Source organism: Propithecus coquereli, unplaced genomic scaffold (genome assembly GCF_000956105.1).
Source record: "Propithecus coquereli isolate 6110/MARCELLA unplaced genomic scaffold, Pcoq_1.0 Scaffold95, whole genome shotgun sequence".
Taxonomy (NCBI): Eukaryota; Metazoa; Chordata; class Mammalia; order Primates; family Indriidae; genus Propithecus; species Propithecus coquereli.
The window spans coordinates 6,081,796-6,096,668 of record NW_012155840.1 but is presented as its reverse complement, the minus strand read 5'-3'; the positions used below and the strand labels follow the sequence as shown (position 1 = coordinate 6,096,668).

Genomic DNA, 14,873 nt, shown 5'->3' with positions numbered 1-14,873 from the left:
TTGAACAGTCTAGGGCTTTGTCTGTTGGCTTTAGGTGCAGTTGGAATCAGGGGCTTCAGTGATCTGATGAGGTCTTGGTCTTCATCTTTTGGCCTTATTTTGCTCTGCACTGCCTTCTTAGGCAGGCCTTACAACATCCTTTTAGCCAGCAATCCTAACGGAGAGAAAAGGGCATCTCCTTCCAGTGGTTCCAGTAAAAATCCCTGAATCGAGTCTTGCCTGGCTTAAGTTTCCTGCCAATCCCTGGGCTGATCTCATCATCATAGCAATAGAAAATACTATTAATAATAGTCCAGGCCTGAATTGGGGTCCACCCTGGACTGAGCAGTGCGTATGTGTGGGGTCATTTTCATGTGAACTACATGAACCGCAGGAGGGCTGGGTCCCCAAAGGAAAGAAGTAGTTTCCAGGGAAGAGAGGGATGAATACTGAGTAGGAAGAAAAAACATTTTTCAGCTCTGACAATAGAGCCCTTTTACGATGTAAAACCTACTGGAACATACATGGAGTAATACTGCCAAGTACTCATCATAAATTTTTTCAAATAAGTTTAGAATACAGTATAATACACATGCCATATGAACATGTAGTTCAGCCTTTCTTTGATGATTCAGAAATCTGATTGGATCCTGCAGTGCCTCAGGGTCAACTCTGAGTGTTAAAATACCCTGGTCATTGATTGTTTAGATGATTTGGCTTCTTGATAAATGGGAGGTTATGGTAGAGCCAAAGTGCAGGGCACAGAGAGCCCGGGAGGGCTCGTGTATGGTGGACAGTGGGCTCATGCGAGCATCTCCTATATAAAGCCTTTGGTGTTCTGGAAGCACCAGCTCGTGCCATCCCCTTCAGTCCCCTCCTGTCGTTGTTACCCTGACCTGTTCACATAGGCAGCCGAGCCTCAGAGAGGTTAAGCAACTTAACAAAGTCCTCACAGGGTTCCTCAGGGCATTAGAGGAAATGATGTTTGTAAAACAAACCTTGTGGACGGTAAAGAAGTTTTTGAATGACACCATGGAAGAAGGGGAGTGCTAGAACGATGCAAAAGGCCACTCAGATTAAGAGAAAAGAATGAATTTTGGAATACTTTTAAAGGGGCATGCAGTTTATAGATGTGTGACTTAAAAAATTAAATAATTAGGTTGAAGAAACTTTGGGAACAATAACTGTGTGTGTATGCACGTGTTATCCTCCACTTTGCCTAGTGCAGAGTTAGCATTCAGACCTATTCAGCAATCGCTTCTGCGAACACACACAAACACATCAGTTAGGTTGCAATAGAGCTGCTTTTTCCAATGCTCGTTTACTTACAAGTCTAATACGTAAGAAGAAATGATTACATCTGGGAGCTGAAGTTTATTTGAAGATATCTTTAAATTTTTAAGTTCTTGGTTTGAAATAATCACTTTAGACTGGATTCTTTTCCCTGGATCCCTTGGGTTGTACTGAGGGAAATGGTGTTGTAATCTTGTGATTTGGTAATACATAGTCACATGCTCTGTGTCTTGTTATTAATTTAAAACTCCAAATAGTGGTATTTAGGGAGGTTTTGTCTTCTTGGTTAACAAGTTTCTGAAGACTCCGTGAGTCTCCCACCTTTGTCTGCCCTGGGTTCCAGGAGCCTGTCTGACTTGAGACTGTCACGGTGCTCTTTTCTGCCTATGCAGCTTCTCTTTCAGACTCCATGTTCCTCAGTGTCCTCTTGCCCTGGGGGCGTCTCCCAGGGAGGCCGCCCAGATGGCACTCAGGTGCTCTCTAGTGGACCCTTGTAGCCATTTTGTCCACTTGTCCAGTGAGTCCCCTGTGTGGTGGGGGGTGACTCAGGAAACCTGCCTTCTGCCTGCACATGTCCCATCGTCTATGCTGCCTCCCCCTAGAATAGGCCTGCTTCCTCCGTCACCGCCTCACACCGCCGTCCAGGCTCCGGTCTTCAGGATGGACGGGCTGTCCTGCCTGTCAAGCACTGACCACACTGCTGCTTCGTCCTTCCTGCCTCCATCCTTCCATCCATATGTACGTACATACACGTATTCATTCCTTCAGAAAATGTGCGCTGGGTACCAGGCACTCTCTGGGCTCTGTCAGTAAACAAAGCAGACTCAGACCCTGCCCTTGGGGAGCTTATAGTCTAGTGGGGAAGATAGACATTCATTAACAATAAATATAATAAACAATGAACAATTAGATATAATTATGCCATGGGACATAATTAAAATAATAAACATCATTATGATAGTAAGCATAGTAAGTAAATTATGTGGCCTGTGAGAAGGCAGTATCAGCACATAGAAAAAGGAAAAGGCAGTGGGGATGGAGGGGCTGGGGTTCTGGGGGATACAGGCTGCAGTTTGTGGCGTGGTCAGGAAGGGCCTGATCAATGGGGTGAGACTTGAGAGGCCTGAGGGAGATGAGGGAGGGTGCCAAGTGGATGTCAGGGCACAGGTAGAGCAAAGGCCCCACGCAGGCATATTCTGTTGGGTCTGTTTGGGGAGCAGTAAAGAGGCCAGTGAGGGCTTTGTAGGCCATTACCAGGAATTCGGCTCATACTCCACGGAGCACCAATATCCAGAATGGACCTGAGAAGTGCCAAGTTCTGGTGCATGGGGAAATTGTCACTGTGGTCACCCTGACTGCTTGTGGGGGCTGCAGGGGTGCGAGGGTGGGAGCAAGGCCTGGTCGCGAGAGAGTCACGCAAGCTCACACCTACCTGGCGGGTAGAAGTGGGAGCCGTGAAAAAAGTACCACATTTTGGGTGTGTTTCAGAAGGGGGCCACATGGAGTTGTTGATTGGATGTGGGCCAAGAATAAGAAGGGCTCAAGCACGACTCCAGAATTTTGGGTCTGAGTGACTGGAAGAACGGAGTTGCCATCCACTGAGATTGGGGAGTGCTGGGGTGGGACAGCTGGATGCTGCAGCCAGCCTCCTCCTCCTGGCAAGCAGGGGCTAGGCTCTCACCTCTGTGTCCTCCTGGCCCAGAGCTGGTGCTTAGCCAGGAGTGTGTCAGACTCTGAAGGAAAGGAAAGGCATGTGATGGGAAAAGAAACCAGGAGGAAAGAGATGAGATGAGAAGGGATGGAGGCTCATCTGGCAGCAGGGAGGTAGGACGAGGACCACTAGTACCAGATGAGGACTTTGTTTTCCATCCCAACTGGCCCCAAGAGCAAAGGCAAACCCCCGCAGTGCAAAAGGGGTGGAGGATTCGGGTCACAGGGGCCTGTTCTCAGGGTGTTACCTGGAATCTCTCTAGTTTAATAGGGAGGGGCCTGAGCAGGCTGAAGAAACTTGGCTTAGGAGTCCACGGAGCTGTCGCTGCTCTGTGTTCTGGCACTGCAGCATACTGAGTTCTACCCATGGGACAGAACTCCAGGTGCTGCTCGACTTATGGTAGAGTCACACCTCAGTAAACCCATCGTAAATTGAAAATACCATAAAGTCAAAAGTGCATTTTCAACTTAAGATATTTTCAACTTGTGCTGGGTTTATCCAGACTTAGCCTCATCGTAAGTTGAGGAGCATACTGAATGTAAATCACTTTTGCAGTGTTGTCATGTCAAAAATAAGTCAAACCATCATGAGCTGGGGAATGTCTGTACTTGGGTGACTGACTGAACAATTTTGTCATTCTTCACTGACCTCAGCTAAGTCATTTCCTGGCCCTTCCATTGTTATTTGAAAAACGATGGTTTCTTGAGGGGAAGGAAACCAACCTGACAACACACTTTATCACCATACTCCTGGCCCTGAGCATTAAGTATTACCTAAATTTGCTCACCTGGTAACTAAGTTGTTCACAGCTTGTCTACTATCTTTCATGGGATTTGTAAGGAAGTCAACTCTGGCCATCAAGAAGTCCCAGAGGAGGAGGCAGGTTTCCCAGGCATGCTTTCTGGTCTGAATGCTGACTGTGCAATCTCCCAGGCCCTCCTAATCATTCTGCTTAAACAAACATTATTTACGTTCGGCGGGAGAACCATTCCCCACTGTCTGCTGTTTTCTCACATAAAACTGCAATTTAATGTCTGTTTACACATATATAAACCATATATTTAAGAGCACCCTGGGACATCCTTGGTTGAAGATGGGTTTTGCCTTTTGAAAACACAGAGGTGAGCGTATAATGTGTTGTGGAAGGCATGACACATGTGATTGATTGGACCAGGTGTCTCCCAGAACCCAAGTGAAGTTGTAAACCTCTAGTTGAAAGCAAGGCGGTAGCCTATTTCTTTTAGCAAAGCCCTGATTACCAACATCTTCCTTCCAGTTTGGAGGTGACAACAAAATAGTTGAAAACCTTGGGGTGCTATGAATAAGCAGCTGAGGTTTGGCCAAAGACAACAGTCTCTGAAAAGCTCATGACCTTTAAGGCATCTCCAAGTGAACCGGGTGGGCGGGTGAATGGGAGCAGAGAATAATTTGGGGTTAAACTTGGAGACCTGGTAGAATTCATTGGGTAGTCAGTTCTTTGCTGTTTACTTCATGGCTTAAATCAACACTGATATTGTCCTAATTGGCAGTAGGTGACATGGGGAGATAACCTTTCCTGATTTAACTCACATCCAGTGCACATGAGTCTAAATCCCAAAATTTTTAAATCATAGCTCATTTACTGAACAAAATGAGGGACACAGAGAGACAAGACCAAGGGGCTTATACCTTATTTCTTTTCCTAATTTAGCCTGCCTTGGGTTAATTCACTTAACAGGTCAGTTTTCATTGTGTGCTTTCCCAAGTGCTCCATCCTTTTCTGTACTCTACCGTTCCCTGACCCTTTGTGGATGGCTTTGACCGCTTTGGGGAACCCCACAGATACATTACTGAGATCTCACTTATCTCATTTTAGTTGAGAATCATGAATAAAGTTGGATTATTTCCTTTGGGTTTATCCGAAGGACGAAGCAAGGGGATAATCACATGTTGTGTATGATAAACTGTACCATGCGCAAGTCAGATATGCTTAATTTTAGCTTTTACTTTTATATTTGCTCATGAATGAGTATGTCTCCATGTTTTTTAGTAACAGAAGAATGGTAGTGATGTGTACATTTGGGTATTTTTCACTGAGACTAGGCTGTACATTGGGATTATAAGGACATTTAAAATATTATGGGAAGTATTTCTGGAAGTTTGTACTTTGGCGAGTCTTTGAGTTGGCTACTTGGATTGATCTGCTTTCTTCCAAGACACAGAACTTGGTTGACTAACTCCTCTCTTATTTATACTATTGTGTAGTCTTGAGCTTTGAAGGAATGACTGATTTCCTTCTCAATCAAAAATGGAAACATGGGAGAGTCGTGCAAAGCTGACAGAAATACCTTAAAATAGCAAAAATTCTGTCAGCTGTGACCTTCTGATAACACAATATACGCTCTCCTTCCAGTTGACAATGAAGGTAATAGCAAGTAACATCAACGAGTGCCTCAGTGATATGCCAGGTACCCTTGTATTTTTCCAATATGCACGAATTAATGGTTTTCTCACACCAACCCTACCCTATGAGGTATCCTCCTTTTACAGATGAGAAAGCTGAGGCATGAATGAGCTGTGGTGACTGTTGATCATTCTGGTCATAATGGACCCACAGATTTCCTGGAAATCATCTTAGGCTAAACAGGGACTCTAGTTTGAGGAGTTACATCCCCAGGACTGGCCTGTGGCTAAGATTCCAAACTTTTATGCTCTGTTTGGTTGCATCTTGGTAGGAATCTTTCTTTTTCTTTCTGCTGATGTCTGTGATTGTGGCTGAAAAAATGTCCATCCATTCTATATGAGCCCTTCCCACCATTTGAGCCTTCTTGGATTTTTTGCTTTGGCATCTCCAGCTCCTCCCCCTGTCCTAGGCCCTCTGTAGGACATTGTTTCATTGCTGGTTTGTGAATATTAATAGTTCTAGCATTGGCTTTTTCTTTAACCAAAACCTAAAACTTAAAAAATAATTGGAACTTCAAGAAGAGCTTCTGGTATAGTTCCACGCAGCTCCACAGGAGTGTGATGTGCAGGGGGAGTTGCTGGAAAACAGGCTGGAGTTTGGCTTTCAGGCCACGAGTCCTCTGGAGAATCTCTCAGAATGGTCCCTTCGTGGACATTATCTGGGCCTGCCCTTTCTCTAGAGCCTGTTTATGAGGAGCTCTACAAATGTGCTTTTGTTTTTTCTGTAGTCACCTATTTCTATTAAAATGCTTTAAGAATAGGGTGCTAGAAGCACCATAATGCCAAAAGAATGGATTTAGGGCAGGAGAAAGCAACATCTCCAGTAAAATGTCCCGTTGTCGTTAGCTACCAACTTCAAAGCAGTAGGGAAGAGTGGTGTGTGTGCAGAGGTGGCCATGGCATGTCACTGGCAATGCAGTGGGTGAAAGTGAGGCTTTGGCTACAGGCAGACTGCCTGAGTTTGAATCCTGGTTCCACCAGCTGGGCGACCTTGGGCTTGTTTGGGCTGCTATTTACCTATATGTAGATGGGGATAATCATAGGGTCGATGCGAGCATTAAATGTAGTAGCGATCTATAAACGCTAGCCTTTATTAATGGTGTATATCCAAAATTTCATCACACAGCTGCATCACACTGTACGTCTCTGCTGGCGGGAAGCCTGACCTTGAGAGAGGAAACTCCCACACCCGAGTCTGCATGTATCCAAGGGATGCCACTGCTTGCTCTTCCCCCTGAAGGTACTGTGACTCCCATCTTCCCACTACATAAAGCTGTAGCGTTCAGCCTGGGTGAGTGCACTTCCATAATGCAGCCCCTCTGGGTTCATTTGCAGAGCTGGCCCTTCCAGACATGGGCCCCCAGCTTCTCATGCAAAGCTGAAAACTGCAATTCTTCCACTTCAGCCAAACACACATAAGCGGCTGGGAACAACCCAATTGACACAAACTTTTCTCACCCGCTGCATAGAACACAATGGGAAGGCTGAGCTTAATAGAGACTCGGACGACAAGATTTAAATAAATAAGCTGTATTATCTGTACAAAAAATACAAATACAGTTTTGTGTTTTAGAGGAGGAACTGTCTCCTTCCACATTATCCAGCAGCCCTAATAATCTTGTGGCGCCGCTGAGTCGCAATTCACAGAACAAACATTAAATGTACATTCATCTCATGCAAGGAGCACGCTGCTTTCCACCCCAAACCTAGGCCCTCCAGCTCGCTCCGAAACCCACTGCCAACCGCTCCAGCCCGGCATGTGGCAGAGCTGGAGGATGCCTGCTCTTTAGGAAATGTAAATATTGGCCACAGACTTTATCGATAGCTATTGAACTAGAAACAATCAGCCACATTAGTAGTAGTATGGAAGTTGTCCTCATCATTCCATGCATAACTGTTGTCACAAATGAGTCCCCTCTTACTGCCCCGGCATCCCACGTTAGTTTTTACAATGTATTCTGCACACAGTGAATGGCTCCAGAGTTAAACGCCGAGTTTGATTAAAAATAGGAAAAATTACAATAATCACCACTGAGTTTACAGGAACACAACTGCAGGAAGTTAATAAAAAGTCCCCCAAATATTTTTTCTGGATGACAATGTACAATTATTAATATTGCACTTTTTTTATACAAGAAATCCTAATAAATATTCACAAAAGATATACATAGAAAACAATCTCTTTTATTTTAAATAAACATTACACTGATTTTTAGTAACATGATTTCTTAGAGCCTATTTTCATGGTGAGGAAGAGAGAAACCCAAATTACTTGCCCACAGCGCACCTGGGGAGGACACAGATTAATACTGTCTTCCTCCCAAATTTTACCTCCAGGGTGGCTGATGTCAGTGGTAGCCCTAAGGGCGAGCGGCATTTCATGAGTGTGTATGTGAGGGGAGGCATATCTGGGGGGTGAGTGACTGTGGCCGCCCGCCCTTGGCTACTAGACTAGGGCCACACAGAGGAAGGAGGCAAAAATTACTCACCCAAAGCTGCCTGGCTGGGCTGCAGGAGCAATTTGCCCAGGAGTCCCAGTTTTCATCTCACTGCATGACTTTGCACTGGCTGATGTGTGTTGCCAAAATGTGTGTGCTGCTTTGGCTGCTGAATTAATTATTAAATCACCAACATGGGTGTACATTAATTATTATAAAGGATTTTGCTGTGTGGGGGGCATAGGTTGAAGAGCCATCGAAGGCCACGTTGTAAGCTTCAGCTATCCTTGGGTGTTGCCCCAGATCCCCACCCTGGCCCTAACCTGCTAGATAAATACTACATACAGCAGCTCTCCTGGTGCTAAGGGAGGGCCTGCAGACCCCAGGGTGGCAGCTGGGAAAGGCAGAGCATGCTATAGGCATGCACAAACCCACTGTCCCACGCTGGTCCCTGGCCAGCTCTCGAAAGAACTGGTTGCTACAACCTGATAGATATTGTGGCGAATTGATTTGGAGCAGCAAAGCCATATAGGCAGACAGCCGGGCCAACTCATGCTCAAAATGCCCCTGGCCCACAGCAGCAGTTAGTTCAGGGCTGGGGGAGTCTTGATTTAGATGAAGAGGTGCCAGGGGCAGCCTTACTGCACAGCCAGACACGATCTCTTTCTGGTTTTGCTGCATGGGCAGGAAGTTTACTCAGATGGGATGGGATGCTCCCTCCACCATGGAGGGCATGTCTCCAACCATGCAGCAGGCACTCTTGGGGGAAGAGGGGGCAGTAGAGCTCTGAGCATGCTCCAGCATGTGTTGGGGTGGGTCAGAGCCTCAGGGCTGCCTGGAAGCCCCTCCTACCTGCTCATGCCTCCCTCCTGAGGCACGTACACAGGCTTCTTTTTGCTTCAGTCCCTTCCCTCCTTCCTTTATTTTCCACATCGTTGTGTGCCTTAGACTTACTTTGATTGTTTCCTTCTTCACTTCTACCTATCCATGTTTTGAGTTCTCATCTCTCTGTGCCCTCTATAGAAGAACTGAGTTCTGGGCCAATTTATGCCTCAGCATAGGGCCCCCCTCCCTCCTTGTCCTAACCATGACAGAGGCAGAGGGGGACACAAAGGAGCAGCACACTGTGGCATTGACAGTGTGCCTTCTAGGAAAGACACAGCTGGTTGTCCACTGTTTGCACCAATGCTCTCCAAACCCTCTGGCTCCCTGTAGTCCCGGGGGGCTGTGTCTGCCTCTTCCTAGGTCTCTTTGAGACGCAGGCTTGGGAGGGAGCCCCTACTGTCTGTCTGGCAGCCTCCTTTAGACATCCAACCTTTCCTGCCATTCTGCCCTCCGGCTAACCAAAAGGGAAACATGCCGAGATCCTCCTGATGGAGGGTGGGGGTGGAGGGGGAAATAAATAAATAAATGAAGAAAGCGTAAGTTCTGTCCAAGGTGGGCGTGTGAGTCCTTTGCATGGCCAGGGTAGAATTCTCCCCCATGCCATCTTCACGCTTTGCCGCACGTTCCACAGCAACGAGATTTGAACTGGCTGAGTTGGCAGAGTTTCAGCTGTTTAACCTTCTCGCAGTACCTGGTGGTGTCTCTGCACTCCACTGGGAAAGAGGGTGGGAAAGGGGACAAGAACAAATGTGAAACAGAGACAGGCAGCCACTGGGGTACAGCCCGGGTAGTGGGCTGCGGAGTGCTTCCTGGGCCACTGTTCTCCAGCCCCTCTGGGTGGGCCTTGCTCTGGCAGAGCTTGACCACTTGCCTTCTAGGCTGCTTGACAGTGGGGATAGCACCAGTCTGGATGCCCTCAGTTGTCCCTGGGTACTTGAGCCTTACTGTCTCTGCTAAGCTTTGTCTTCTACATTCTCTACCTAGGCAGCTCTGCTCCTTCCACCCACCATGCAGTAAACACAGCACCATGGCGTTCCGGTTCAGTGTTGGTACAGACTAGATGGTTCTCAAATACTGGTGCGGATTTGGTTTGGTAAGTCTGTCTTAACTACTTGCATTGGACACCGGTGTTCTCCGAGCATGTCCTGACACAAATAGAGGTCAGTGCTAATCCAGAGTGCAAAGGTCACTCCTCCCCCAGTGTTTGACTGCCACAAATTTTTCTGGCAAACAAAACACCATGGCCTCAAGTAAAAATTTATTAAGGAAATAGAATAAAAACTTCAAAAACAAAATGATCCTTTTTAATTTAATGCAAAATTTGTTATTTTTTTGTTTTCTGTGCTTGAGTTATATGCAGCTCCCCAGGTGAAGGACGTGTGAGTTACAGGCCTTAGCCTTGGAAATCTATTGTCAGTGAAGCTCACTCAGGGGCAAACTGCACCCCTATATTTGTTTTTAATTTCCTGTTCTTTGCCTTCTTCCTCATGGGAAAACACCTCCAATTTTGGTTCTGGGTCCAGAGGAAAAAAAAATAGATCCCTACCCCATTGGAACACAAATGCTGGTGTTGGGCGGAGGAGGATCCAGACTCCTGCATGGTTCGGTGGGTGCCCGTGGGGCAGGGAAGGAGGGAGGTGTCAGCAGGTCTTTGTTTGGTGGGAAGTACAGAGCTGGCTAAGCAGGAGGTCCTCTGTGCTGCTTCAGTGTTAACTGTGCTTTCTCTTTAGCAGCCTGGCCCCTGAGGGCCGTTGTTTACTCAGTGGGCACAGCCAGACTGACTGCAGGCCAATTTCATCCAGCACTGGGCCACCAGCGCCCAGCTCTCTCAGGGCGAGGATGGAGACTGTGGAAGCCCTGTGGGCACACACTGCCATTTTTCATGGCCGGGATATGTGTATCTCCACCCATGTACCCCACTGAAAATGCTCAACTGTCACCCCAGGTCATGATCCTTGGGGAAGCTGATCCACTGCCCTATGCTCAGGCTTGGTCCCAGGGACTGCAACTGATTCCCTGTGGGGAATTTCCAGAAAGTTCTTTGGGGTTAGAACATACTGTTTTCACATGGGGTGATGTTGCAGCGCTGCCAGTTGGCGGGCCGGGGCCCCCAGGAGCACAGGTGCTCAGGGACTGCCTTGTTGGTGCGGGCATGCACACACTCCACACGCCGGGACTGGAAGCCATAGTTGCCGCAGGTCGCTGTGCACAGGGTCCACAGGCTGACCCTCCAATGTACGCTGCAGGCCTCTGACCAGCAGTTCTGGGTGCTCACGGGCCTGCAGGAGGAGGGTGGCAGGGTTAAGATCTGCCTCTGCGGGGGCTGGATTGGTGGGACAGATGTGAAAATAATGCTGCAAACCCAGGAATGTCGAGCAACTCCTCAAGAACTTCTAGCATTGCCAGGCCTGGGTTCTGATCTCTGCTCTGTTACTAAATGGCCCTAAGATCTCAAGAAGGTTACTTCCTCCAAGTGGGCCATCTCCAAGGAGATGTGATAGGGATGGGAACTGGATTGGAATGATAGGTTGGGACCCAGGAACAAGGGTCCTCATCTTAGCCTAACTTCTAGAGGAAGGTCAAGTAGAGTGAAGGGCTAGTAGAACCTTTGAGGTCTGGTGGCCATCGTGTACCCCTCACCTCCTGCCCACCCTGGGGCTAGTGCAGATCTCTCTCTCAGAATAATACCCTGTGTACTCTTTATCCCCAAGAGAGAAAAGCCCAGCCTACCCCTTAGACAAGCACAAGGCCACCATTGAGCTATCTACCTCTGGGGACGCCAGTGGTCTGGGATGAACGGAGGAGAGAGGGTCAGGTGTGTGACCCCTCGGACAGTGGGAGGAGAAATATTCATTCACCACCATCTTTCTGTGCTATTGACCCAGTGGCTGGGGAAAGGAGGTCCAGGGTTTTCTCTTACCTCGGAAGGGCACTGCACTGCTCTGACGGTAAGGTGATGCCATCCCGGGTCTGGCAGAAGACTTGTCTGTGTTGCACAGCTAGGCGAGGCCCAATGCAGGGCCCGTTACACTGGAAAGCAGAAAAAGGTGATATATATGATGTTAGCCAAGTCAAGGGTGGAGACTGCATGAGATCCTTGTGCAGAGTCTAACTGGAGGCTCTCAGATCTTTCCCCTCTGTGGGCCAACAAAAGGACATTCACAAACATATTTTCTTTATGCCATAGTGCGATGGTTAGCTTTCCTGTAGTCTGTGGGCATTCTGCTAGCACGTGGCTATTGGTAGTAAAGAAGCAGTCAGGGAGAGTCAGCCCTCTCTCAGATTAACCATACAAAAGGTATCTTGGCATAATGTGCTAAGAATGGAGTGGCAGATATTAGAGCTTAAGACCTAAATAACCTCCCCTCTCCCCTTTAATGTGGGGAATAATTTGGCTTATTGTTTTCTTGCTAAATTCATTCAAATAACCAATTCCATTTCTTTCTTTCCTTTGGCTTCATTCTCTCCGGGTTAAACCCAGGATGGCTGAACACAAAGCAGATTCAGGTATGTACAGTCCCTCCTTGTATTCTCTTGCTATGGGCTCATGGAGATTGTTAAGCTTTTCCCAGAGTTAGCAGGGCTTGACCCTCTCCCAGTAGTACCCATAACAACACTTGTCTGTAAAATACAAAAGCAGCAGGCCCTTAACCAACATCTGCTATTTTAGCAGAACAAGAGAACAGGCATCCCATAGAGGTCACTTTAGAACAAAGGCTCTTAACTTGGGGATCCTTGGATCCCTAGGGTTCCATAGAGGGCAGTGGTGGGGTGTTAATCCTTAGCATTATGAGCAGAAATTTTGTGTTTATTGACATTTTTCTAGCAGGAGGTTCCCACTAGCTTTCATCAGGTACTCAAAGGGATCCCTGACCTCAAAGGTTAAGAACCACTGAAGGAGAATAATTTAAGGTAAAAGTAGGCCTCTTGGGGAAGACAAATATGCCCAAGGCCAGTTATTTCACTTCTGGGCTCTGAAGGGCCCAGTTTGACACTATTATTCACAAAGACACAGGAGATTTGGGGTAAAAAAAAAAAAAAAATGCACCCTTGAGACCAATATTGGAAAGTTCACTTTATCACCTTTGCTTTGGGTGCCATATCTAAAAAAATCATTGACAAATCCAATGTCATGAAATGTTTTCCCTAAGATTTTTATACTTTTATTTTTATACATGGTATAAGGTAAGTGTCCAACTTCATATTTTGCTTGTGATACCCAGGCTGTTCCTTCCATTTATTTAACACTGTTTTGTAGTTTTCATTGTACGAGTCTTTCACCTACTTGGTTTTTTAAAATTCTATTGTTGATGTATTGTCAATGGAATTGTTTCCTTAATTTCCATTTTACATTGTTCATTGTGTATAGAAATACAACAGATTTTTTACATGATGACTTTGTATCCTGTAATTTATGAATTCATTTATTAGGGGAAAAGCTTTCAGTCTTCACCACTGAGTATTTCTGCATCAATATTTGTAAGGGATTTTTTGTGTGTGTGTGTGTTTTGAGGCAGGGTCTCACTCTGTTGCCTGGGCTAGAGTGCAGTGGCATCATCATAGTTTACTGCAACCTTCAACTCTTGGGCTCAAGCTATCTCCTGCCTCAGCCTCCTGAGGAGCTAGGATTACAGGTGTGAGCTGCCACTGTGCCCAGTCTGTAAGGAATATTGACTGATAGTTTTCTTAGTTTCTTTGTTGGGAAGTTTCTGATTCAATCTCCTTACTAGGTATAGCTATATCAGATCCTTTATTTCTTCATGATTCAGTCTTAATAGGTTGTGGGGTTCTAGGAATTTGACCATTTCATCTAGCTTATCCATTTTGTTGGTGTATAATTGTTCATAGTAATGTCTTCACTTTTATTTCTTAGTCAAGGTAGCTAAAAGTATGTTTTTTTGAAGAATGTACTTTTGGCTTTGGTCATTTTTCTCTCTTCTAGCTTCTCAATTCCTTTACATATATGGCTACATTTGAGTGTCTTAATTTCCCAGAGTCTCACCCAAAGTTCTTCTTCAGACTTTAGAGGGTAGGGTATATTGTGTATCTTCACTTATTCCAGGGGGCTACAGGTCTGTAGCCCCCTGCAGCTTTTACAAGTAGTGGCTGTCACCTCCTCAAGATCACAACTGTGCCACACTAGGGAGAGGGTGGGGCAAGGGTGACTGAAAATGCCACAAAAGTCAGTCTTTGGTTGCTGTAGAACTTTCTAGAGTTCCTATAAGGGCACGTCAGCCAGTGTCTAGTTGTTTTTGATGTTTCCATGAGGGGACAAAGACTTTGAACTTCCTAATCTGCCATTTTGCTGATGTCCCTTGACCACACGTAGGAATTATTGAAGGAGTAAGTAAATGTGTGTCCCAGGTAGCACTATTTCCTTCACTTTCAAACTTACTTATCACTAGTTTGACTTCAGTCCCTACTGCCACACTAAAACACCCCTTCACAGAGTGACCTCCTATCAGTCAAGTTCCAGCAGGTACTGGCCAATGCTTGTTTGTTCTTTTGATCCTTCCTTCTGGAGAAAGGTCCTCCATTGGTCTCTGTGAATATATATTCCAGGGTTTTTTTTTTTCCGCCCAATACTTTCCCTCTCCCTGGATATTTCATGCACATACTAAACATATCCAAAAGAATTTATCATACCAATCCACCCGTTTTTCATCCTGTATTCCTATCGAGTTGTTCAATCCAGAAACCTCCAGCCAAATCTTGGCTTCTTCCCTCTCTTTCATCCCTGATATCCAATGGATCATGGAAGCCATGTTTATGAATCACACTTTCAGAGAGGAAGTGGATATCCCGCTGTATCTACCATCCAAAACCTTCATTTGGCTTACCATAATATCTTACCTAGGATTCTTTCTCCAGTCTTTTCACTTTCCAATTTGATCACCATACTGGTAACAGAATAAAAGTCTAATTCTGATTGTCCCATTCCCACTTGAAAATTGTTCTAGTCCCATTTATAATCCATATTCCTTCCAAGTCTGTTTATGTTCTGGCACCTGCTTTTGCCTTCATTCCTTCATATAAGCTTATATGGGACACCTTCTCTACCCAAGACAGGTGTCCCATATGGGACACCTTCTCTACCCAAGACAGGTGTCCCATAAATGTATGTT

The 14,873-nt window shown here is 46.1% G+C and overlaps 1 protein-coding gene across 1 annotated transcript in view; it reads right to left on the bottom strand.

Moving 5' to 3' along the window:
• Nucleotides 1–9,299: 9,299 nt before the first annotated feature.
• Nucleotides 9,300–14,873, bottom strand: part of LOC105826997 (ADAMTS-like protein 1) — a 53,344-nt gene continuing 47,770 nt past the window's right edge. The window contains exons 6-8 of the mRNA XM_012665021.1: nucleotides 11,669–11,778; nucleotides 10,807–11,027; nucleotides 9,300–9,461 (exon numbers count right to left, since the gene is read on the bottom strand). Of these exons, the coding sequence (XP_012520475.1) occupies nucleotides 9,355–9,461; nucleotides 10,807–11,027; nucleotides 11,669–11,778 (438 nt within the window). The 3' untranslated portion in view covers nucleotides 9,300–9,354. The remainder of the gene's footprint in view (nucleotides 9,462–10,806; nucleotides 11,028–11,668; nucleotides 11,779–14,873) is intronic.